Genomic DNA, 26,241 nt, shown 5'->3' on the forward strand with positions numbered 1-26,241 from the left:
CACACCCAGCGATCATTCCTACATATCAATTCCAAGGGTCCACAAGTTTTGGCTGATCTCAAAAGGGTTTGTTCTTAGCTCTGACATCACACTAGACTCGTCACATACAACTAGCTGCCTGTTGTCACATAGAATCATAGAGTTAGAAGGGACCCCTAAGTGTCAATCTAGTCCAACCACATGCAATCCAGGAAGCTCAACTAAAGCATTCAGGACAAATGGCCATCCAACCTCTGCTTAAAAAATCCAATGAAGGGGAGTCCACCACCTCTGTTCTGCTGTCAAGCAGCTCTTACGGTCAGAAAGTTCTTCCTGATATTTACGTAGCTGGACTCTCCTTTCTTGTAACTTGAATCCATTGGTTCAGGTCCAATCTTCCAGAATAGAAAACAAGCTCGCTCCATCTTCTATGCGACAGCCCTTTAGATATTTGAAGATGGCTGTGATATTGCCTCTCAGTCTCTGCTTTTCCAGGCTAAAACAATTCCAGCTGCCTCAACTGTTCCTCATAAAGCTTGGTTTCCAAACCCTTGATCACCTTGGGCTACCACCTCTGCACATGCTCTTGCTTGTCAATATCCTCCTTAAATTGTGATACCCAGAACTGGACACAGTTCTCCAGGTATGATCCGACCAAGGCAGAATATAGCAGTACTATTACTTCCACTGATCTGGACACTATACTATACTTCTGTTGATGCAGCCTAGAATAGCATTAGCTTTCTTTGCTGCTGCATCACACCGTTGACTCATGTTAAGCTTGTGGTCTACTAAGACCCCAAGATCCTTCTCACATGTACTACTGGCAAGCTAGTTGTCGCCCATCTTATATTTGTGCAGCTGGTTCTTCCTCCCTAAATGTTGCCCCACCCAGACCACATTTTACCAGTTTCTCTGTAAAAATATTCTAGGGGACTTTGTCAAAAGCCTTACTAAACTTAATATACACTACGTCCACAGTAGTCTTCTGATCTACCAAGCTTGTAACTCTTATAAAAAAAGAAAAGAAATGAGATTTGTCTGTCATGACTTGTTTCTGAGAAACCCATGCTAGGTCTTTGCATCCAGTATGGATAGGTTAAACACTTGTGAAATGCCCTGAGATCGGCAGATGAAGGGCAGTATACAAATTTAAATAATACTAATACCAAGTAGAAATGACTTTTATAGTGAACAGAAAGGATGTTGCAGAATAATATGTCACTATATTAATAATAAGATACTGTATTAAGTGATGTGTTCTAATTCATAGAATCATAGAATCATAGAGTTGGAAGAGACCACAAGGGCCATCGAGTCCAACCCCCTGCCAAGCAGGAAACACCATCAGAGCATCCACTTTCAATAACAGAACCCCACCCCCCAAAAAACGTCAGAAGCTTTAAAGGACTCCAGTCTGAAAGATATTTATAAAAACAACAGTTTTACCTTGCACTTCATCCTTTTTTTCCTGCCTAAAAGAATGAACTTGAGAAAGCAAGAGAAATGTCAAAGGTAATGCTAATTTGATTTATGAGTAAATGCAAAACAAATGTATAAATAAAAGCACTGTTGTTTGCTGTTGTAGCATGTCAGTATCACTCACCAGCAACAGCAAGTTGGAAACACTAGGAAAGAGAGGTTTACCAAGAACTTTCAGGTGGACAATATCCAGCTATTTTCACAGCTAGAGTGCTAGCTCTATCAAGTTCTGGTGGAATTAACAGTCCTTTCGATCAATTAGTAAGCCATCCATTCCATTTTATGCAATGCCACAGCACATTAAGGAGAACGGTATGGAAAAGGCTTTTCAAATTATCCAACAGTAATAATGCATATGATCAATGATCAAAAGGCCTCCGGAAGATAGCTTAGTTATCTGAATGATTGATTTTTGCTTTAGAATCAACAGGACCAAAAAGGTTTCGTAGAATAGGATTTATAAATCTGAGGTATTCAATGAAGAGAAGCCCTTTAAGGAATTAACAATTATCCCACATAGATACACAGATTATTCATTAAATACAACTCTCACATCTGGGTTTTATTATACTCTGTAAAATATACACAGGAATCTTGATGTACTCAAAGAGTGCAGGTAAATACAGTATTCAAGCAGTCGCTATTTATATGTACATGCTCATTAATTCTTCAAAAACCCACAAAATTATCAAATAGATCAAAATACTGTCCTGTGTTTCCACACTATGTTCAGAAAACAAGCTGATAATTTACAATGGCATTAAGGTTTCCAGTTTCACAATACAAAAAGGATAAAAGAAGGTTGGGGTCAGTTTATAGCAAGTCATTTGTGTTTTACCTCAACATGCAAGAATATGTTCTTGCATGTACATAAACAAGTTATAATTAAAAATGTTACTTTTCAATTAAAGCAGAACCAAATAAAGTAAATAAAGTAAATACCTCTATTTTAACAAATTTCATTTTAGGATCGAGAAATGTATTCCATTTTTCAGTTTATTCATTTTTTTTTTACAGTAGCCTGTTATAAATTAGACAAACTCAAGGCAAGCTGTAACTCTAGCTGAAGGACTTGGAATACATTTCCAAAGATTCATCACTGTACCTTTTTGATGAGAGGGAAACCATTTTAACCATCCCCCAGTCACATCCTGTGCCATGAAAGCTTAGGAGGTGGTTTTTTTTTTTTAATTAAAAAAATTATATACATCATAGAGGCACAAATCTCATGTCATTGTATATGATGTAGAAGACTGGGCAAGCTGTAGAAAATGCCATTTCCCTAAGGCAGCCTAGCAGGGTGTCAGGATTTTACAATTCTCATTTTTGATGCAGTTTTGCTCATCCAGATAATTACCATTCCTGTATTTTGAATAAAAATATATATTTAAAACAGATTTATTTTCGTAAAAGTAAGCTGTGCAATAAATACTGCATCGCTGTCTCATCTCCCTTTTGTTATACTACTGTACAAGTTTCACCCTGACTACTCCTGGTTAAGCCAGTACAGCTTCACTACTATAAGATTGTGACAAGTTCCTTTTCATTTCCTCTCAGAGAAACAAAACTGAAAATTAAGTCCGCCCCCCCCCATGGTACATTTAACTGTGTTGGGAGGCTGTTAGGTGATTAAAAACAAATAAGACATTTAAAACCAAATCTAACATTAATTGTCAGAAGTAATTTAGGGGTTGGTTAAGACTATTACTTATTTAACCTATTCAACTTTTCAAAAAAAGTTTTTTTTTTTAAATTAAAAAAGTCTAAGTTATTCATTTGGTCCTTTGGCAATTTGCTGCACAAACAACGCCTTCTGTACCAAACTCAATTATTGCCTTAAAAATGATCTTGGTAAGATTTAAATCTATTGTCTTCTTTGTTGTATAACTTGTTTATTCATTTAGACAGACAATGGTGCGCAGCCTTTTTTAGGATTCTTCATGGCACCATGGACAACCTAGTACACTGCAATTAAATAACATTTTGTGTAATTTTTCTTTTCTTTTGCACCATGGATTTGAAGCATTTCCTTTGCATAACCTGCTTTTAAAAGCCTTTGGGAAGTTGCACAAATGTTTCATGTGCACCCATGTTTGTTTAAAAAAAACAACCCTCTTCTGGGTGTCCCTTTTTTATATTCAGAAACTGCTTTCTCCAACAACACAATCTTGAAATTCAGCAAGGGAGTTCCTCTTCTGACCTCCAAGGAAGCTTCTTAATAGGTTTCAGAATCCGAGTCATTAAGTTCATCTTCTTCCGTATATGGGTAGCCATCTTCCCTGCCAATGTTGTTGAAACTACAGTAAGAGCTATGTTCACTCCTGATAATAGGCAAGGAGTCAAAGGTGACAGTTTTTGAGGTGTTGGTGTAATGATTAATGGCATTGAAAGTAAGGGAAGGTAGCGTGGTGCTTGACGAAACAGGCATCATTGTGGCCAGAATGAGAGCTAGGCAATCAGCAACATCCTTATTGGGAGCACAGGCCAAAGCTGGTGTATAACCTAGAGTCAGAATAAAATCATAAATTTTAGTTCAAGACACACCCAAAATTTCAGATATCAAAGTCCATTCACTTGGTACAGCAGCAAAGTACGATTTTGTTATGCTATACAGTTTAACCTTGAGTTCTCAAACGGAATCCATTCCAGAAGTCTGTTCAACTTCCGAAAATGTTCGAAAACCAAGGCACAGCTTCCAATTGGCTGCAGGAGCTTCCTTCACTCAATCGGAAGCCGCGTCAGACATTTGGGTTCCAAAGAATGTTCGCAAACCAGAATGCTCACTTCCGGGTTTGCAGTGTTCGGGAGCCAAAAGGTTCGAGTCACAAGGCATTTGAGAACCAAAGTACAATTGTACTAATTAAAATCTGGATTATGTGGGTGACAGACAACTGTGTCCGTCTGCCAAGTGGGAATGGGTTTCCATTTGTGCAATGGGACTCTGAGGGTGTGCCACCCGCCTGATCTAGCGCAGCTTCTGTTTTAGACTGGCCACAACTTTTGTGACATCCAAACTGTGCTGAATGGAAACAAGTCAACTTCAAACCACAGTTTATAAAGATGGTCAATTCTCAGCAATTAGCTGCACTTTAAGGTTTGGATATAATGCTTAACTGTGGCTAATCTAATATTGAACCTTCCAATCTCCTTGTAACTGCAGTGGGAAGAAGGTGGGGAGCACGCAAGCCCAAGGTGAACAGCAACACATAATGCTAAACCATGGTTTAGAAATTGCAGGCGAACCATGTGACCGCTGATTTAGATGGTTTGGTAAAATAGGCAAAGGGACCCCTGACCATTAGGTCCAGTCGTGGCCGACTCTGGGGTTGCGGTGCTCATCTCGCTTTATTGGCAGAGGGAGCCGGCGTACAGCTTCCGGGTCAGGTGGCCAGCATGACAAAGCCGCTTCTGGCGAACCAGACCAGAGCAACGCACAGAAACGCCGTTTACCTTCCCGCCGGAGCGGTACCTATTTATCTACTTGCACTTTGATGTGCTTTTGAACTGCTAGGTTGGCAGGAGCTGGACCGAGCAACGGGAGCTCACCCCATCACAGGGATTCAAACTGCCGACCTTCTGATCAGCAAGTCCTAGGCTCTGTGGTTTAACCCACAGCGCCACCCGCATCCCTTGTTGTTAAAATAGCATTAGACAAATTCATGGAAAATAGACCCCAATAGATGCCCAGAAGCAGCATACCTTTGAATACCAGCTTCTTGGAGGCAATATGGCACTGCTGGGAAAGGAAGTGCTATGCAGGCTCTTTTGATTCAACTTTACCATGTTTAAATTGACTTACCATTTTCATCAACAGCAAGTACACTTGCTCCTTTTCCTAGAAGTTCTTGAACTACAACCGTTAATCCATTTCGAGCAGCAACATGCAAAGGTCTGCAGAGACAACCACCCACAAAGCTTACAACAAACACATTCAAAATGCATACAAAGATTGCTGTCTGATTATATTAGTATTTTCATTTCTATCCTTGTGAAGAGGTAATTATATACATATTAAAGCAAGCTGTTGCAATTTCTAGAGTAGAAAAAGTGATATTCAAATATTTGAGCATGTTTAAATATTTGTAAGTAGCTTGTTATGTATCTATAATCTATTGCTACAATACAGAGAGGGTGGGAGTTATAGTCCGGCAATACCTGAAGGACCAAGGTTAGCCAATCTTGGTGTAAACACGGAATCTATATGGCGTGAGACTAAGCAGTTCTTTGGTTCTCGTGTAACCTGTAATTTTTTTTGTAAACTAGCTCTTCTCCTATTCCAAGCAAACATGAGAGTACAGTAACTGTGTCATTAACTAGCAAAACATCCTTTTTCTGTCCCTTGTTTTAAGCCAGCATGATTACTATTCTCCTGCCTTGTGACCTGTAAATTATTGCTACTTTTGTTTACTGTTAATATTTCTGTTCTGCCTTGCCCTTTGCCGAATGTTTCCATGAAGACCATTTCTTAAAACATCGTATAGATTAAGCTCATATACTGCCAATTATCACACAAAAAATATTTAGTGAGCACTTTCCCCCATAATCTCCCTGCTCCCACTCCACTACATTCACCTAAATATAGTTTCTTCAATAATAGATTTTCAGTGCTATATGAAGCTCTACTTACGTCTGCAAGGCTGCATTGGTGGCATTGATGAGATTTCTATCTGTAATCTTCTCCAGTATTAACAAGGCACTAGTTTCATGACCCTTTTTTGAAAAGGAAGGAAAAGGAAAAAGAGATTCTTTATTCTTCCTTTAAAACAAAAATCTATTATTTTAAACCTTGGCAAATTCAACATGCATATTTGAAACAATCTACACACGTTTTCTTTAGAGTATGTAAGCAACAGAGATTTGTAACTAGTAGGTAGAGTTTTATTAGCACTAAGTATGGTCTGCAGAAGGACACAAGATACTTAACCCAATATGCTTATATATTATAGTGGTGAAGACTGCCTTTTCTGTCTTTTACTTCAGTGTCTACAGTTTTTGTACCCACTGCTGCCTCTCTTCCTTCATTCCGTTTCTGAACTGTATCATCTTCTTCCCCCCACCCCTTTGCCAAAATGCCCTCTGTATTCCAAGCAGATCCAGTATATGGGATGATGTTTCATCTGCCCAATGATGGAATAGTTCTGGTAGAGAGTCCAGACCACTGGACACCTTAAAAAGCTCAACAGATGGACTTCATTGTCTTAGCTTTAGATCAGGCATAGGCGAACTCGGCCCTCCAGATGTTTTGAGACTACAATTCCCATCATCCCTGACCATTGGTCCTGATAGCTAGGGATGATGGGAGTTGTAGTCCCAAAAAACACCTGGAGGGCCGAATTTGCCTATACCTGCTTTAGATAGCCGTTGTTAAAAATCTGTTACCTGGCTCAGTGTTGATGCAGCTATGAATAAAGCAAGCATGATAAAGAACTTCTCACCCCACTCAAGGTGTAGTTCTTTCCTAGTGCATTTAAAAGACTGCTGCTGCATCACCACTGCTGCTCTAGACCAACTTTATTCAAAGGGATAAATGATGAAAACCACGACGAGACCAGCAATAAATCACAGAAGCTCCAAACTGGAAAATGATACATACCTTGCTGCAAGCCAAATGCAGTGCTGTGTTTTTACACTTATCTTGCAAGGTCAGATCGGCTTTAGCGCTGCTAACCAACACCTCTGAAAGAAGTAAAGTGTTACATTAACTGAAAAGATGCATTTATAGACAGAAGCTTTATAGTGTACAACTTTTTTTTACTGTTATCTCATCAGCAGAGATTGTTCCCAACTCGGAAGTGTAAATAGGTCTGACACGATTAAGAACATAAGAGCATGCTTGCTGTATCAGATCAAAAGCCTTTCAGGTTGAGCGATCTGTTTCACAAAGTTGCCAACCGGATGCCTTTGGGAATCCGAATGCAATAGTCTCTCCCGCCACTCAAGTAACTGTTGGTAACATTTTTTTGTTTGTGTGAGCAAATTTCCCTACTGCCCCATGTTTCATCATCCTATGCTTTTCTATCCTCTTAAGTCACTCGACAGGTAGCCTGACTTACACTGTGGCTTATCCTGTGAATGAAATTATGAAACTACTGTAGTTGTTAAGAGGATGCGTGTTCTTTTGAATCCAATTCTGTTGATTAATAAAAATATTAACCCAAGAAAGTTGCTTCGTTGATCAATCTGAAATCTGCAAATCTGCTTTAAAAAATGGCCTATGCAGTTCTAATGCAGGCTTTTTACGTTAGTAGAATTAATAGTTATTAGTAATGAAAACAGAAAATACACAAGAGTTCTCTTTTTACCAACTGTATTTGTTTGTCCATTTTCTGCAGCCATCATTAGAGGGGTCTTCCCAGAAGAATCTACAGAGTTTACTTGTGCATTATGGCTGAGCAAAAGCTGTAAGCACTCTACATGGTCTGTAAAGGCTGCTGCATGGAGAGGAGTTCTGGGGAGAAGAAAAAGAGTTCACTTTGTAGATAAAAACCAGGCTAACAACTAATATCATATGCATGATTCTACCTAAAAGCATAACCCATCTAACGGTTGTAGAAAAAATTGCTTTAGAAGTTTATGATTTGTGAATTTGAATTATCTCAACACTTTAGAGTCAACTATATACATTTCATTTCCCCTCTTGCCCTTTTCATGGAATAACAAGGGGCAGGAGATATAGAAAGAGTGGGGTTGGGCAAAGCACCGCAGATATTACAAAAGAGGTCCAAACCCAGATCTCAGCCCGACATATCCAAAGCTTCTTTTCATATCATAATTTTTTTTTAAGAGTTTTGGTTTACTGTGTAAAGAAAGCGCAATCCTATATAAGTTTAATGAAGGATTTCCAGATACTTTTATGTAGGATCACACAGCTTTATTTCTTTATTTACTGAACATATTATTAATTATACATATCACTGCAATGTATAGGGAAGGGAATAGTCCAGTCAGCTTGAAATTATAAGTCAAGTATTAAATCTAGCTAGAACATATATAATAGTTAACCTACTATTGTAAAATACTAAGCTTTTACAGATATTAAATCAGCTGTTTTAAATTAGAACACACAGATCTAGATTAAGGCCCATCTGAACTATATATTTAAAGCAGTATCATACCAAAGAATCCTGAGAACTGTCGCTCATTAAGGGTACTGAGAGTTGGTAAGAGCCCCCTGTTCCTCTCATAGAGCTACAGATTGGTTTAACAACCAATTCCATCTCCCAGGGAACTCTGGGAACTGTAGCTCCATGAGGGGAATAGGGGTCTCTTAACAACTCTTGGCACCCTGAACAAACCACAGTTCCCAGAATTCTTTGGGGGAAGCCATGACTGTTTACAGTATGGTACTGTTTAAAATGTGTAGTGCAGATGGGGCCTTAGTCTAGATTAAACACATGAAACCTGCGACAAAATGTTGCAGTTGGCATGCTGCTGTCCAGGGTTCTAACCAGCCATGCTTTCTACCAAAATACTTCATTACATTCAAGCTCCACCTCCCTTACTGGGATAACAGTCAGAGAACACATAAAGCAACAACTCTGGCTACTTATTAAGCAGAACTGAAAATGCAGAACATTCTTTTTAGTAAATGTGCTTCAGACCTTACCTGGCTTTCCCGTCTGTAGAATTTACAATGCTAGAACCCAGTGTATCAATTAGCATTTCAGCAGCGCCCTCGTTATCATTAATCCTATCAGAAATTTAAAAGGGAATTACTTCCAGAAAAGCTGCAGTTTGTTAAAAAGATAAAATGAAATCCATGTAGAAGTTGCTTACACAGCACAATGCAATGGGCTGAAAGCATTTCCTTCCATTTTCTGGAAAACCTCCTGCTCCAAAAGAAGTTCGACACAGCTGTCATGACCTAAAATGGTTTAAATGCCAGATAGCAAATGCAAAATAATACAAATCAGAGGTCTTTATTATGAAACACTAAGTATAAATAGAATGTATAGTTTATTTCTTATGTGTCACATGTTGGAAACTGATGTTTATTTTGGAACACTCCTGACTATCAGGTAAATGTAGCCATAGGTACCATTTTTTCATAGCTACGATGCTGTCACACAGCTACTATTATAGAAATGGGTGAAACCAACAGAGGGTGAGGAAGGAGAATTGAAGATCTATTGGCAGAAATATTGAATAGGGTGTGTCTTTTGTGCATGTGGACTCCGACACTTATTTATCTTTTCCCTGTATGTGTTTATTTGCTATCCATGACCCATTCTGTGGCCTGGCAATTGGCTGCTTCCTACAGAGACATCCTGGCACATGACGCTTCTAATTAGTCACAAGTTCTGGGACCAATCAGCTACAAACTTCCTAAGGTACTTTGGCATGTGTAAATCTCCACAGAATGGCGCATAAGATAATATGTTGCCTCTGCCCAAAATCCTTCTCTAGTTCTCCTGGTGCGTTTTAGGATTTTATTAGTTAGCACTGTCTGATCTGAGAATGGCAATGGAGATTGGAAGCACAAGGCAGCTTGTACGAGTCACGTGATTCTACACCAACCAAGCATTCTCCTAGAATATTTATTCTTAAAAAATGATCATGTCTTATTTACCATTGTAACAGGCCCAGTGCAATGATGTATATCCATGATTGTCTGCAAGGGCAGGTACTGTATCTCCAGATGCTGCTGACTGCAAGAGTGCTCCTAACACCCCAATATGTCCACATGCAGCTGACAAATGTATAGGTGTTCGTCCTCTGCAATCTCGTAGTATGGACTTTGCACCGTGTTGAAGCAGAGCTTCTACACACTCCTCGTGTCCTGTAACTGCCTGGAAAAAATGTAACACAGAAAGCATATACTGCGTCAACGTGTATATAGTCACAAAGAAGAAGAAGAAAAAAATCAATGGTCTCCACAGTTATGTGATCCATCCATTGCTTCTCTACCATATCTGTTTTCACATCAATAAATGGACATTTGTGTACAAAAAGGCAGATGGAGCCTGCTAGGAATGTAGGCTTCAAAAGCTATTGAGAGCTGATTTTGCATGTCTCAGGACACTTTCCAAACAGCATTTGTTTCTGTATTGTTAACGCTACAGCATTTACATTGTAAGCCACTTTGTAACAGTTTGCTATGAAAGGGGAGGGGTATATAATATATACAGGGACGCGGGTGGCGCTGTGGGTTAAACCACAGAGCCTAGGACTTGCCGATCAGAAGGTCAGCGGTTCGAATCCCCACGACGGGGTGAGCTCCCGTTGCTCAGTCCCTGCTCCTGCCAACCTAGCAGTTCGAAAGCACATCAGAGTGCAAGTAGATAAATAGGTACCGCTCCAGCGGGAAGGTAAACGGTGTTTCCGTGCGCTGCTCTGGTTTCCAGAAGCGGCTTAGTCATGCTGGCCACATGACCTGGAAGCTGTATGCCGGCTCCCTCTGCCAATAAAGCGAGATGAGCGCGGCAACCCCAGAGTCGGTCACAACTGGACCTAATGGTCAGGGGTCCCTTTACCTATATAACATATAAATAAAGTGTTCTGGATGCAGACTAAGTTAGTTGAACTTAGTTTCCATTGAAATCAATGACTCTTTAGTCATGACTTGCTTGTTGCGCTGAGCTCAGCAAGACCTCTAAGCATAACTAATTCAGTCTATATCTAAAGCAATGCTTCTCTAGGGAAACTTCAGCAATGCTACCTATTGAAGCAAAAGGTGAGGCAGGGGGCAATGAATGACACACTTACCCCTCTGTGCAATGCTGTTCTTCCCCATTTATCTTTGGCATCTACATTTGCTCCTTTATTAAGCAATGAATAGACACAATCTGTGTGCCCATTGAGAACAGACAACATCAGAGGAGTCCTGGAAGAGAAACAAAAAAAACCCATACATTCTATGTTAACAAGCTCACAAACCTGCTCACGTGGCAAGCTAGGCAACTGTGAAGAGAAACATTAGCAAATCCTAGTTTGACTCAGTCCATAGACTGGAAGGGCTGCTGCACATCTGAATGGAGACAGAGACAAATCTTCTTAAAAGGAGCATACCATATATTAAAGAGCAGGGGCAGGCAACCTAAGGCCTGGGGGCCGGATGCGGCCCAATCACAATCTGGCCATGGACCGTCCGGGAATCAGCGTGTTTTTACATGAGTAGAATGTCTGCTTTTATTTAAAATGCATCTCTGGGTTATTTGTGGGGCATAGGAATTTATTTTATTTTTTTCAAAATATAGTCCGGTCCACCACATGGTCTGAAGGACGGTGGACCGGCCTGTGGCTAAAAAAGGTTGCTGACCCCTGTTAAAGAGAGTAGGATAGAGAAGCCAGGTCAAAATACAGTTGTGATGCACCTTTCACTATTGTTGGCTCATAACTGTCTGCAAGCCACAACCTGAAAAATGTATGCAATGCCTTAGCCCTTTGTTCTTTATTTTATTTGCAGAATGATTTGAAGATCTGCCTGGTAATAAACTATTTCATGGGTTTTTAAATAATGAATGCTCTGCAATAATTCAGCACTGAGTTTCATAAAAGGCCAGCTGGAGGTAATCGTTCAATACTGCATATCTTAATTTGAAAATAAACATTATCCAGAAGAAAACATGGCCACTGGGAATAATAAATTATTATGAAAATGATCAAACATATTTATTTACATTCTTTATCTGAATCTGTTTCCTCCGGGCAAACCATGAACTATAAATCCAAGAACAAACTTTGGCTATAGCTTCGAGTTTGTATGGAGTGAGACAAACCATGAGCCTGAGTTTGGGTGAAACACTAAGCCAAACCGCATTGGCTTAGCTCAGAGCAGAGCAATGGCAGCAGGGCCAGAAGAGGAGCAAATAGGGAAATCTCCTAGTAAAAAAAAGTCTGAAAAGACCAGAAAGCAATTTAGGTATTAAAGAAAACCTCATTATTTGGTTCCTAGTCTACTGAAATATTTACTGTATGTGTTCAAAGCAAATAAATATCAGGCAAATATGAGTATATTTCTTTTTAAAAATCAAATGGTCCTAAAGGATTTTTTTTAATGCTATTTTGATTTCATGCTCATGTCAGCCCAGCACTGTCAGCCCAGCACTAGCGAGCTCATTTTAAGAGAAAAATGCAATTTGAGACATACTGTCCATTTCCGTCTTGGATGTCGACAGCATTCTGTGGTTCTGCATTTCCTATCAATAACCGCAGACATTCCGAATGACCATTTGTAGCTGTAAAATATTAACAAATAAAACATTAAAATCATTAAACATCAAATTATTTGAAAAATTATAATTTCTGTTTTAAGACTGTCAGAAGGTATTACTGCATTAAAGCATAAAATACATTTTTCCCAGTGATGCAACCACATTCCATTTATCCTAAGGGTGAAATAATGCAAATTTTGGCTGACAAATCTGGATTAACTAAAGACCTTAGGCTTTAGTGGAGAGGGCAATAGGGAATGGCTGAGATTCACATCACATAAGGGAGTAACTTGCAACTTATAGGATTTGTTTTGCCTGGGTGGGGATTATGTGATCAAGAGGGTTGGGTATAAATCTTTAAAAATAAACTAAATAAAAAAATAGACTGAGGATCCCAAGTCACCCAGAAAGCACACACATCTTATGTGCTGGGCTGCTTCTTCATGTTATCCATGCAAGGTTACCATCAAAGCCCAAAGCTTAAGGGAGACCAGAAAAATTCACTGCTCTGGGTGCCTGAATATTTTTGATAACTCAAAACCTCCGCAAAAACAAATCGACAAGGAAAGGAAGGAGACAGAAGCTCCCAGGCCAATGTAGTTAGAGATGTGGAGGCCTGGATTTAACACCTCTAGTTATAAAATAGGGTCCAATAAAACCAAATAAAATAACCAGAGTAAGATCAATATAACATACTGAAAGCAATTTTTGTAACTATCTGCTTTTTAGAAACAGCAGAATTAAATAATCTGTTCTCTATTTGTAAGACCACTTGATTTAAAAAATAATAATAATTAAGTGGGGGGGGGGATTTGTTAAACAAAATAAACAAATTTCCACCCTATTTATTACTTTTCTGCTATGGTTTAAAAATGAAGTGTTAAAGGTCTTACCTGCAGCATGTATTGGTGTTCTCTTTACAACATAGTCTTTCACCAAAATAGATGCCCCCTGATTAATTAGTACATCGACACATTCAACGTGTCCTTTAAAAGCTGCAAGATCCAATGGCGTTCTACCATTATTGTTCCGGACATCAAGATCCAACAAAGACTGTACTAATACTTCCAGAGCTTGATGGTGTCCATGATAGGCCTGAGAAATGTTACAATTTTAGATAGATGGAGACATTACAGTGATAAAAATGAATCAGATTTGAGACAAAAATGTACACTTTACAAAGATATCTATCAAATGTAGCCCAGGTTTTAGCAAGTGTAAATAATTATTGATGCATAAACGAACTCAAAGCACAAGTCAAAATTACATTAAATCACCCAATGCAAAGGTATGTTTATTTTCTAATCAATCAATATTTGGTGAACTAAATACTTACAGCTAAGTGCAATGGACTAATTGGTGCCCTGTTGTCTGAATCATTCAGCATGTCTGTTCCAGATGTTTCCATTAGCTAAACAGAAAAATATACACGATGAAAGTCAAATTATTTTTAAGTTGACATACATACTTCAACAATGCATGGTTGTCCCAATCTAAATTCGTTAACAGAGGGAAAATACCAATGTGAGGAATTTGTATTTTAAAATAAAAACATGCTTGTTAAGCTCTTGTAACAAAAACAAAGAGCTTACACTTAAACTTTTCACACCCCCCCCAACATACTATAAAACACATTAGAAAGACTTGATGTTAGCAAAGTTTTTTAGTTTTTTAAAGATCAGTTAATGGTTATAAGCCTCCAGGAAAAGACTGGGCGAGAAATGGAAGCATATGAGAAGGATGTTCCTTGGCCTGGTTCACATGTCACGGTAAGACAGGGTATGGTTTACTGTAACTGCATGATGAATATGCTGGCTCCTGGCGAGGAGCTGACACCCACTTTCCTGATTCCCCCAGGCTTTTTCGGTCACCAAAGGATGGCAAGCTAAGCCAAAGTTGGGCTCAGCATGTCATCCCAAGCCAGGATTGTGATAAACGTCTCTTCTCCCTAACCACGACCTGTAACCATCGGATGACCCTCTGCTACAAGGGGAATGCTTACCGTATTTTTCGCTCTATAAGATGCACTTTTTCCCTCCTAAAAAGTAAGGGGAAATGTGTGTGCGTCTTATGGAGCGAATGCAGGCTGCGCGGCTATCCCAGAAGCCAGAACAGCGAGCGGGATCACTGCACAGCGCTCCCTGTTGCTGTTCTAGCTTCTGGCTTAGCCACGCGAAGCCTCTTCAGGGTACAGGGAGCCTTCATCCTGCTGCCCTGAGGAGGCTTCGCACGGCTATCCCAGAAGCCAGAACAGCAAGAGGGAGCGCTGCGCAGCGCTCCCTCTCGCTGTTCTAGCTTCTGGCTTAGCCCCTCTGTCCCTTCCCCCACCTCCCGGAAAAGCCCCCAAGAGCCGCGCTCCCTTTAAAGAGGCACACGGAGCATGTGTGCAACTCTTGGGGGCTTTTCTCCCTCCTCAGGGAAAAGCCTGCAAGCGCCACACACACGCTCCACGTGGCTCGTGAAAGGGAGCGCTGAGCAGAGCCTGGGATGCATACAGGCTCTGCTCAGTGCTCCCTTTAAAGAATATTTTTTTCCTTGCATTCCCCCTCTAAAAACTAGGTGTGTCTTATGGTCAGGTACATCTTGTAGCGTGAAAGATACGGTAATTATGACCCCAGCTTTGGACAAAACACTAAGCCAAATCTTGGCTTAGTTGCTGTGCCACATTAACTTTAAAAGCTAGAGCATCAAAGTAGCTGCAATATCCTCCATGGGAGCTGCACGATCATGCTATGCTATGGTTTGGCTTAGCATGATGTGTGAATGCAGCCTTTAAGGAATCAAGCTGAATTAAAGAAGCAAGAAAACTACATCACGAAAACAGAGCTAAATGAGAAACAAGCAGCAATTTGTGGTTTCTTTAACTTGCCTACTTGTATCACCAGGATCACAGTAGACAACATAAAAGCTATCTGAACGTTACTAATTAGCTTCTTTGGAAAACAAACTAGAAGAGCCATATGTTTTATTCTGAGTCATTCAACTTTTAGTTAAGTATCTGCTGAATTTCCAGTATAAATAGTGAAATGTCAAACAAAATAAGGCTATAAAGCATTCTGAATATTTGCAATAAATATTTTACAGCAAATGTCCTTATACTTACAACATCTAGAGGTGTTTCACTGGCAATCTGCAATGAAATCCACACTTTAGATAACAGTTGCTAAAAATGTGAATTCAAAACTCCAAGTTTTTTATTACTCTTCCGAAAATTCATGGTTCTGAATTTAAGTTTATAAAACAGCAATTGTAATTCAAATATGTACATATCTTTGCAGATATGTATTACGCTTTGTATCCCAGGTTTGGTATGCAAATCATGCATGGAACTATCTATAATATCCTCAGTGAAGTTAAAGGCAACAATCCAAATGATTTTGTTTGAAATGGACTTTACATACTGGCCAAGATTCAAAGAACAATGCTTGTTCTGGGCTTCTGTTTTTTAAACAGCATGCCACACGGCAATCACTTTTCAAACTGTATGGAATATTCAAAAGCAGATTGTATTATGGTATTGGCATCTACAGTTCAAAGAAAAAGGAAAAAAATCACGTCAACATGCTTAATAAGTAATAAAATAATAGTTCTTTAACCAAGCTTTTTGCTAATTGACACCTTTTTAATGTGGAAGAGGGGATTATTGGATTGTCTTTGTTTTTGTTATGTGATATATATATATATGTGTGTGTGTGTGTTGTGTACCACTTTGAGATAGAGGGTGGTATACAAATTTAATAAATGATAATAAAATAATTAAGGCTTCAGAGAAAGCTAAAAGTAGCTTTTCACTCTTGTTTTTCTTTGTCAATGCTCAAGGATAAGATAATAAATTTTATTTTTCATGATTATCTCTTTTTGTCTTTTAAAAAAACTGACCTACATGTACTTCTAAGATTTCTTACACAATCTTTATTTACTGGTCAATGTCCTTCACAGTAAATTATCTTACCAATTCAAGGCATAAGCGATGACCATAAGCTGCAGAATAATGAACTGCATTGTATCCTTGCTTGTCTCGAATCCCTGGATTTGCATCATTTCTTAATAAATATTCCAGGCACCTGTACAAAATGAAATGGCATTTTAATCTTTAAACAATGTCTTCTTCCCCATACATGGATGATTCACTCATTCAATACATTTAGATACTGTTGCTTGTCATAAACAATACACTATAAAGCATTATATAACAAATGTATCATCATCATTATCACAATTAATTATTGAATTTGTAGCCCAATCATCCTTCCCACAAAGCTTAGAATGGCAAAAAGATACACAAGCTAAAAACAAAAACAAAACAACATTTAAATGCTTAAAACATTCTAAAAACAATTACAATTCAAAACATCTATACATATTAAGACCAGCAGTAAATTCCATAACAAGCCAACTGAAAGCAGTCCTCCCTTACAGAAGGGCAACACTGCACTGCCAAAAACGATTGGAGACAAATGACTCAAAACAGTGGCAGAGGAAAGAGGCCCCAGGAAGGCATGGGCATGGAGGAGGAAGGAGTCAATGACCACAGACAGCTTATCAGCTGGAGATCTCAGCTTCTGGGTCATGTGGCCAGCAAGACTAAGCCGCTTTTGGCAAACCGCTTTTGGCAAACCAGAGCAGTGCACGGAAATGCCATTTATCTTCCCGCCGGAGCGGTACCTATTTATCTACTTGCACTTTGACGTGCTTTCGAACTGCTATGTTGGCAGGAGCAGGGACCGAGCAACGGGAGTTCATCCTGTCGCGGGGATTCGAACCACTGACCTTCTGATCGGCAAATCCTAGGCTCTGTGGTTTAACCCACAGCGCCACTCACGTCCCATACACAGCATACTTCAGCACAGATTGTTCTGGTCTAAAAGAGAGTGAATGCATCCACGCATGTACAATTTTTAGAAGTTTATTAAACTTATACTGTACTACCTTGGTTTGCAGGGGGACAAGATGAGATACTTATAATATTTTTGTGAATAATTGGTTGGGGGCACCACACCCCTTCCTCCTCAGCTGTGTTCATTCCCAAAATCACTTCCTGTGCCACAATTAGCCAGGGCAGGAGAGGAGAGCTTTGTGTTGGGTACAATTAATGACTTTTCCCAGTGCTATTTTTCTAGAGAAAGAGGTGCTGGAATTGAGTTCTGATGAGTTCCAGCTGGAAAAAAAGCCTAATTAAAGCAGGAGAGTCCTAACAGGTACAGCAAGGAAGGCGTTGGCGGGCATATGTATATCTGCACTGCCAGGTTGGCAACCCCCAGAACTGTCCTTTGTCCTTTGTCCACTGTGTATTCCAGTATATTTACAGCTCTGCTTCTTAGTAACTGTGCTAGGGGTGGACAAAAATATTACTAATTATACCTAATATGTATAGTTTTATCACCATATCTGTTTGGTGTTTGGAGACATCTATGATACAATGTCTTGAGACTGCCAATCCATCTCTTTGCTTTAACCATGAAACAAGCTTGTAACAAAAATAGTTAAACTATTTCCTGATTAACAAACATGGAATTGTCAATGCAATAATATCTTATTCCTGTGCAAATCTACAAACAGAAAAATTATTTTTTTAATCAATGTTTACTTACTGCCATGTCTTTATCAGTAGTAATTAAATTGTTGAATAATGACTCATCAGCTATGGGTCACAGTCATTATTCGCTTGCTGGTTCTACAGAAATCTTTTCCCCCTGTGTCTATGACTTAGCTACTCACAAACAAAACAGATCAATGTTTGTAGGAGAAAAGTACCGTAACTTGACTGTCAGTATATACTAATCGCTTCTAACAACATATCCCCATTAAAAAAACAAAAAATACTGCATGGCAAATTTCATGCTACTGAATATTAAGATTTCTAAACAGTACCATACTTACTTTCCATCAGTGTCTGATGCAGCTGCATAGTGCAATGGTGTACAACCCCTTTCATCGAGGTCGTTGACACTTGCTCCAGAACCCACAAGGGCAAACAGGCACTGGTAATTACAATTGGCAGCAGCATAATGGAGTGGAGTTCTATGGCATAATTTGAGAGAGAGAGAGAGAGAGAGAGAGAGAGAGAGAGAGAGAGAGAGAGAAGGAGAGGTGTGATAGTACACATTAAAAAGCTAACTCTAACATATGAACAGCTGACAAAGCTACTGTAAAAGCATTTATATTTCCAATGTTTCTTTTTTGCAAGTAAGAACTTCAATGTGTGTGCTTGATAGTGGTTAGTACATCCTCATCACAGTCTCTGTGATACTGCAAACTCAGGGTTGCTGAGCCGCAGCACTCTAGATGTTTTTGAACTACCAATTCCCATCTCTAACTATGGCTGTGCTGGATAGGGCTGATGGGAGTTGAGAGTCCCACCAACATTTGAAGGGCTACAAGTTAGTCATCCCTGTTGTAGACTCTGGGCTGGTTAGGATGATCCCCACCCACCCTAATTGCTGTGGGACCCCACCTCTTCCCACATCCAGGCCCAAAGGACATCCATTGGCAGCACCACGTTTTCACATCGTCTGCAAGTGAAAATCCATCATGCATAAGCCCAGACAGCACAGTGGAAACCCATATTATGTAAAAGATGTTGGCCATAAGATTCAGATCAACAAACATTATATTTTGTGTGTGTAGTTCCTATGCAAATGCTTTGTTAATTAATGCATGTTCAGCAGCCCAATAGCAGGTCAGACACAACCTTTTGTTCTGGTTTCACTTTCCCATTGAGAGAAAAGACAAGATTGTTTGAATCGGCTGCTAACATAATCAGTTGTTTGTCCAGGAAAAGAACTTGGGAGTCAAGATAGAAAGAAGGGGAAAACAGCAACCAGCTAACTAACAAGAGTATGCAACACCTGGAGACTATAATCCCTACTCAAAATTTCTCCAAACTTTAAGGAATTCTAGATGCAGACCAGAGTTAATCAAGTTGTTGGGCCAGATAAAAACATCACACTTGACTCAATATGCCCGTACCTACAAGTGGAAAACTCGTAATAATCTAAAGGCATCAAATAGAAATCAAACAGAAGAATAACAGAAGAATAATTTTTTAGGCTTAAAAGCATGCATTTGTGAATGTTGTCATAAATCTCTCTTCTCAGAGTACTTCAGGGGTAAAAATATGGGTTGGAAGTGCTAATTTCATCAACAGCTTGATCAAATGAAGCTTTAAAATCAGATTGTAAGATTTAATTTGAAGGAGAGATGAAAAGCAATCAATTTCTTCCAAGCTATTGACATTTATTGGCAAATAATGGAAAGAAGGGTAAAATTGGGACATTTCCTGAATGTACTTGGTTGATTAACTGAGAAGATATTGGATATGTTATTTGTAACAATATTTATACTTAAAATTTATCAATATGCCATGGTAAATTTTTATCTATTTCAAGTAAAGGGTAGAAATAAGCCTGAAACTTTGTACTTGATCAGTCTTGAAATTTACCAGTAAATATCAGAATACTTGGACATATCCCAAGAGCCTAATTACACTGCAGACAAGTAGATGTCAATGGTAAATGAGTGTCTGTTTATATAAATATATAAAAGCAGATACAATACTAAGTGCAAGGGTGGAAGTGACCATTTCAGTGCTTTTCATAAACAAGGGAAAGAGCATGTAATTAGACACTGGTGGCAAGTAAACTATGCTTATTATTTAACATATCCTGCACATTCAAAAGGAGCATCATGTTTTACCTTCCAAATTTGTCTTTCTTATTGAAGTCTGCACCTGTGTTGAGCAGCAGATTTAGGCATTCCAAATTCCTGAAAGTTTTAGAACATGCTTCTCTTAGTCAGACTTCTCTAAAAACATCCCCATGCAATGTCACCCACGATAAATCAGAATCTGTAGTTTTCTATGAAACTAGGCTAGGATCCAAAGGATTACAAAGTGTTCCATATGTCTTTCAGCCATATTCCTTAGGATGGCACCTCCTTAAAAGCTCTCCACCCAACCACCAAGGAACCTTAGGATGAGATGGCAGAAGTGACTGAGACCAGAAGGGAAAATTGCTTGTGCATGGGCTTCTCGGAATTTTAGGCTCTTAGCCATTGTAAGGAATCTTTTAACCAAACAGCAATATCAAACAACTACCAATAAAATAATGCAATATATAGTGTTAACTTCTTTTAATCACAAGCAAATAAAGACCTGTAACCATGGAAGGGAAATAAAGGGCTTTAGAGAAGGACCCAGATAAGCTAGATCATTTAGGTTTGATTTTGTTTTACAATGCTTCAAAACCAGGAGTTCGTGAAGAAGCACTTGTTCATAGCTACTTAAACGCATAATATTGTGATACTGTATTATTTTTTATTCTTTGATGGAACTCCCGAGAGTTCATGGTAGAGTGCATCCAGTACTTCAGACCTCATTAAGTATAAGGACTTGCCGATCGCATGGTCAGCAGTTCGAATCCCCGCGGCAGGGTGCGCTCCCATCGTTCGGTCCCAGCGCCTGCCAACCTAGCAGTTCGAAAGCACCCCCGGGTGCAAGTAGATAAATAGGGACCGCTTACCAGCGGGAAGGTAAACGGCGTTCCGTGTGCTGCGCTGGCTCGCCAGATGCAGCTTGTCACGCTGGCCACGTGACCCGGAAGTGTCTGAGGACAGCGCTGGCTCCCGGCCTATAGAGTGAGATGAGCGCACAACCCTAGAGTCTGTCAAGACTGGCCCGTATGGGCAGGGGTACCTTTACCTTTACCTTTACCCCTGCCCGTACGGGCCAGTCGTGTCCGACTCTAGGGATGTGCGCCCATCTCACTTAAGAGGCCGGGGGCCAGCGCTGTCCGGAGACACTTCTGGGTCACGTGGCCAGCGTGAGGAAGCTGCTCTGGCGAGCCAGCACCAGTGCAGCACACGGAAACGCCGTTTACCTTCCCACTATAAAGCGGTACCTATTTATCTACTTGCACTTAAGGGTGCTTTCGAACTGCTAGGTGGGCAGGAGCTGGGACCAAAAGACAGGAGCTCACCCCGCCGCGGGGATTCGAACCGCCGACCATGCGATCGGCAAGCCCTAGGCACTGAGGTTTTACCCACAGCGCCACCCGTGTCATTAAGTATAGTGGGATAGATACTAGACAAACCCCTTATTGCTCTCCATAACATGTTAAATCTTCTTAAGCACGGAAAAATAATATTTTCCAAGTATTGCACAGGTAATACAGATCATCTGACAGACTAACTTTTCTGCTGCTGCTGAAAATCCTAAATTTTAAGAAGTTGCTAAAACTGTACATACCCTCCAGCTGCAGCAGCATGAAGACAGGTCCTGCCAAAATCATCTGGAGTATCTATGTCAAAGCCTACAAAAGAAAGGCATTATTCTGTGAAATCACCTATAAAATGCGTCTCTCTGTCCAGTTTGGTAGAGTATGCTACGAAGCAAACTTCCTTATATAGTAACTGTAGCATGAATTGTTACTTCTACACAATAAATTAATCCCCCAAAAATGTTCTGTTAATGTATGAAAAAGCTAGCTTTATCCCCACTTTTGTAGCATTGCTGTTGAGCCTTCTCAGACATAGTGTTAAACAATGTCTTAGCATTATGCACAAAAGCTTGAGGGTAACACATTTCTTGCTATCCTCTGGCACAGCTGCAATATATCAACTTTTTCCTTTTAAACTAACGTGCAGCTCCCTATATGTCCAAGCAAGCTAGGCTCAAGCTGTGGTTTATAATCCTGACTTGCTCATAAACCACAGTTTAAATTAAACACATTTTTCCTGAGTTTGGATGCAGCAGGGTGTTGTGGTTAGTTTAAAATGAGAAGCAAATCTTCCTTATAGCTGCACCAGAGGAGGTATGTGGGGATGAGGAAAGCATGTGAGCACGAAACGCATAACAGTAAACCTGGCCTATTGAAAACAGTTATGCCTTTAGATTCCTTCTGCTGCAAGTACTGCTTTACATGGAAAGCAAGATATCTGGGAATTATCACATTTCTAGCACAAGATGCCTAAAATAGAAAGACTGGATGTGTTAAAAAAAGGGGGGGGGAGAGGAAATCAAGTTTCCAAACCAGACAATCATTGTCCATCAGCAAGAGAGGTTCAGAGTAAAATAAGATCAAATATTCAAAACCAGCCAAATGTCTACACCATAATATAATGTGGGGGATATTGAATTTTGCACACTAAAGATGAAGGGAAAATATTTCTTGGGAATTTCGATTCCATTACATGCCAGAAGGGCACCTATGTTTCTGGAATAACTTTTCCATTAAAGAAAGAAAGGCAAGGTGAGAGTTCCATCATTCTAGAGGGTACAACCCGCCAGCAGCTTCCAGACCGATATGCAAGGAACTTAAGACTAGAATCAGCAGATGTTGCTTTCTAACTAGGACAATCCACAGACCAGAATATCTTACTGTTACCCACTGAACAGACCCTGACCTACGAAACGGTCATAAAGGCAGTCACTTGATTTTCATTGAATTATGCATCACGCTGCATACGAGGAGCAAGTTTTCCTCTGACCTTGCACTGCATTTCAGAGGTTTAGTACAAGACGATAGGTAAACACTCTCGTGGGGAGGGGAGACGTAGCGACAAAAAATTGTTACTTGGCCAACAAGACCAGCTAAAATTAGTTGGCACCTGTTTAAGGTGGAACTCCCTATCAGGGCTGCAAAACCAAGAAACTTAAGTCAATTGATTTCAGTGGGCCTACTCTGAGTGTGATTAATGCTGAATATCAACTATTGAGTTAAACCCCCCACACAAGACATGTAGAGTAGAGGAACTGCATGGGGACAGAGCTTGCTCATAATCCTCCAAACCATGGTTTGGAAAATCATCTAACTATAGGCACAGTCTATTTTAAATCACTTTTCACTACAGTGTGTGCTATCAAGATATGGAATAGCCACTACTCCTTAGTTTTATCTTCCTTAGTTAGTTAAGAGTTTATATCCCACGCTTCAGAGTTTATACGCGTAGTGGTTCAAAAGAGTATTAAAACAGAAAAAAACACTGAAGATGGGTTTTCCTTTTAGCGATTAACTGTTGCTTTTGTTTGTTAAAATAGAAGCATTCATTATAATATATAATATATAATATAATATAAAAATATATATTTACTGAACTTTTATTACATGCGTACCCCTCAGAAAGTTAATTTTAAAAATACCATCACCAAGAATAGTCCTTGATCTGCTGACGGCTCTAGTTATATAATAAAAATTGTAGCTTCCAACTCCAAAACAATAACTCTGTTATGCCTATCAGGGAGTGTGAAGAGACTTGGAAGAGTAATACTGTACACTCTTTCTACCAACAGTTATAATTTTATACTAATATCACCAATATCAATGACCAAAAATATCTAACAGGCTCTGTCTAACAATAAAAATATGTATCTGACTGAAAGCTTTAGAATGATGGAGTACATTACCTCACAATAAAACTACTCAGTATGTATTCACAGGACTACACAACATTTGCTGTTTTCTTTTTATGAAGACCTACCATATTTCCGCAAGATATTGGATTTCAAAATGAGTGATATGGACAACTGTATAGAACTGCAACTGTTTCATAGCTATAGCAGACTCAAAACTAACAACATACATATAATGTAGGCATTTCAGGGTCAGGGGAACATGCAACCATTCTAATCTATAAATCTAAACAACATATAGCTATTTATCATTGAAAATTAAAGTTCCTAGATTCAAACTAGTTTCACTCCAAAGGAAACATTTCTCTGTGTCATTGAATTCATCCCACCACAAGAAAATATGGGATACACTATCTAATGTATCAATTAATGAAATGAATCAATCACAGATAATATAAGGGATGTAAATTTTTCAGAGGTTTAATACATAAATTATCATCAGTGCTTTTTTTCTAAACCAAAGGGTGCTGGAAGGCACCTCACTCAGAAGACACACTCCAGAACCCAAAGAGGGTATCATGAGCCAGAGGAAGCCTTGGTCAGGCTCCGTTCATGAGGCTGACCTCAACTGCCTTTGACCAGGCATGGGATGGGAAGAAGTTGTGGCCCACCCACCTGCCCATATGAAGGCAGCTGATGCACAGGCAGGTAACTTCTTTAAACTGCTCTGTTGAGCGATGTGTAACTGCTGGTGCCGTAGCTGAGCAGCTTGTGTGAGCCAGAGTAGCATGAGGGCTTGCCCAGCTTAGGGGTGGCTTAATTGACTAATACAGAGCACAGAGATCACTTGGGCAATCATTCAAAAAATAAAAGGTAAGGTAAAGGACCCCTGGATGGTTAAGTCCAATCAAAGGAGCTCAGCCCATCGCGTGGATTCAATCTGTCGACCTACCGATTGGCAAGTCCAAGAGGTTCAGTGGTTTAGACCACAGTGCCCCCCTGAACGCAAGCCCCCATATATCTGGGTGCAGGACAAGACTGAAAAAGACTGCATACTGCATTCTGTCTCATAACTAAAACAAAGCAGATTTCCACCACTGGACATTTTATGTGTAAACAGTGAGTGTTCACACCTTTTACATTTAAACTCATCTATGAAGCGTCTGAAAAATTCAAGAGCTGGAATTTGTTATAGCCTGAAAAGTATTAATGAGATTCTCTACAATTAATTGCAGATGTAGTACAGTACTTTTTGGTGCATCAGCATACAAAAATGAACTTCATGGTCGAGTGAGAACTTGAACCAAAACCTTGCTACTATGAGTCCACCCCTTGAACCATTATATTGTCAATTAAAATGTCAAACAACCAAAGGTTAACAGGAAGAGCCTACCTGAAGACAGCAGCTTTCTGCAACAGTCTGAGAATCCACTTAATGCTGCCAAATGGAGAGGAAACATTCCATGTATACCCCGCCTAAGATACACCATAATCAGACATCACAGTCTCATTACAATAGAAGTGATCCAAGATGTCATGCCAAACTCCTTGTATATAAGGTAGCATTTAACTGCCCTTGTTCAAATAATTAAAGAAAGTAACTAATACATTTAAATGTAATGGTTCAGTCTAAATGTAGAGCATTCATTCAGAATGAGAGCCAAATAAAAAATTGAGCCTTATCTATTTTTACATTAGAAATACAGAGGCTGTCTTATTTTAAGCAGCATACACAAAGCAACATGCAGCATTTTAAAAAGTTTGAATTACAGAAATTTTATTAAGACCTTTATGCAAACTCTTCTCCACAGATGTTTACTGTTCTGTAAACAGTGCAATCTTGCTCAAATTCTGTATTATTTATTTGCATAATATTGAGTGAGGTTTTACAGAGGCAATTTGACCGGTTTTCGACTATATACATTATATGGGATAAAGTTGTATCTCTTGCTCATGTTCTAAAAAGGGACAATACTACTACATAAGACGCATCATTAGAATTAACTTCTCTCTCTCTCTCTCTCTCTCTCTCTCTCTCTCACACACACACACACACAAACCCCACACCAATATGACCTTTTTAATATATATTTCATTTTGATGTATTATAAGTGTTTCTTACTTTGCAGTGTCAGCACCACTTGTAATTAATGTGTTGATGAGCAGTTCATGGCCATATCTGGCTGCTATGTGCAAAGGTGTATTTCCATTCTTATCTTCACAATCTATTTCAGCTCCTAGAAAGTAAATGTAAAATAAAGTGTAACCATATATGCATGT

At 39.4% G+C, this 26,241-nt stretch overlaps 1 protein-coding gene and 1 long non-coding RNA gene across 3 annotated transcripts in view; one reads left to right on the forward strand and one right to left on the reverse strand.

Annotated features, from left to right (window-relative positions):
• Window positions 1–26,241, forward strand: part of LOC310690106 — a 93,501-nt gene that overhangs the window by 30,923 nt on the left and 36,337 nt on the right. The gene's annotated exons all lie outside the window — the stretch shown is intronic.
• ANKRD28 (ankyrin repeat domain 28) overlaps window positions 2,003–26,241 on the reverse strand; it is an 85,158-nt gene continuing 60,919 nt past the window's right edge. For both annotated transcript variants that reach the window (XM_083467889.1, XM_083467888.1), the window contains exons 10-28: window positions 26,084–26,198; window positions 25,355–25,437; window positions 21,859–21,922; window positions 20,310–20,378; window positions 18,495–18,635; window positions 16,567–16,678; window positions 15,718–15,744; window positions 13,951–14,025; window positions 13,508–13,709; window positions 12,551–12,638; window positions 11,167–11,284; window positions 10,031–10,250; window positions 9,238–9,325; window positions 9,068–9,151; window positions 7,764–7,909; window positions 7,055–7,137; window positions 6,089–6,171; window positions 5,261–5,352; window positions 2,003–3,963 (exon numbers count right to left, since the gene is read on the reverse strand). In XM_083467889.1, coding sequence (XP_083324015.1) covers window positions 3,677–3,963; window positions 5,261–5,352; window positions 6,089–6,171; window positions 7,055–7,137; window positions 7,764–7,909; window positions 9,068–9,151; window positions 9,238–9,325; window positions 10,031–10,250; window positions 11,167–11,284; window positions 12,551–12,638; window positions 13,508–13,709; window positions 13,951–14,025; window positions 15,718–15,744; window positions 16,567–16,678; window positions 18,495–18,635; window positions 20,310–20,378; window positions 21,859–21,922; window positions 25,355–25,437; window positions 26,084–26,198 — 2,177 coding nt within the window. In that variant the 3' untranslated portion in view covers window positions 2,003–3,676. The remainder of the gene's footprint in view (window positions 3,964–5,260; window positions 5,353–6,088; window positions 6,172–7,054; window positions 7,138–7,763; window positions 7,910–9,067; window positions 9,152–9,237; window positions 9,326–10,030; window positions 10,251–11,166; window positions 11,285–12,550; window positions 12,639–13,507; window positions 13,710–13,950; window positions 14,026–15,717; window positions 15,745–16,566; window positions 16,679–18,494; window positions 18,636–20,309; window positions 20,379–21,858; window positions 21,923–25,354; window positions 25,438–26,083; window positions 26,199–26,241) is intronic.

This window comes from Podarcis liolepis (assembly GCF_965112155.1).
Source record: "Podarcis liolepis genome assembly, chromosome: 12".
Taxonomy (NCBI): Eukaryota; Metazoa; Chordata; class Lepidosauria; order Squamata; family Lacertidae; genus Podarcis; species Podarcis liolepis.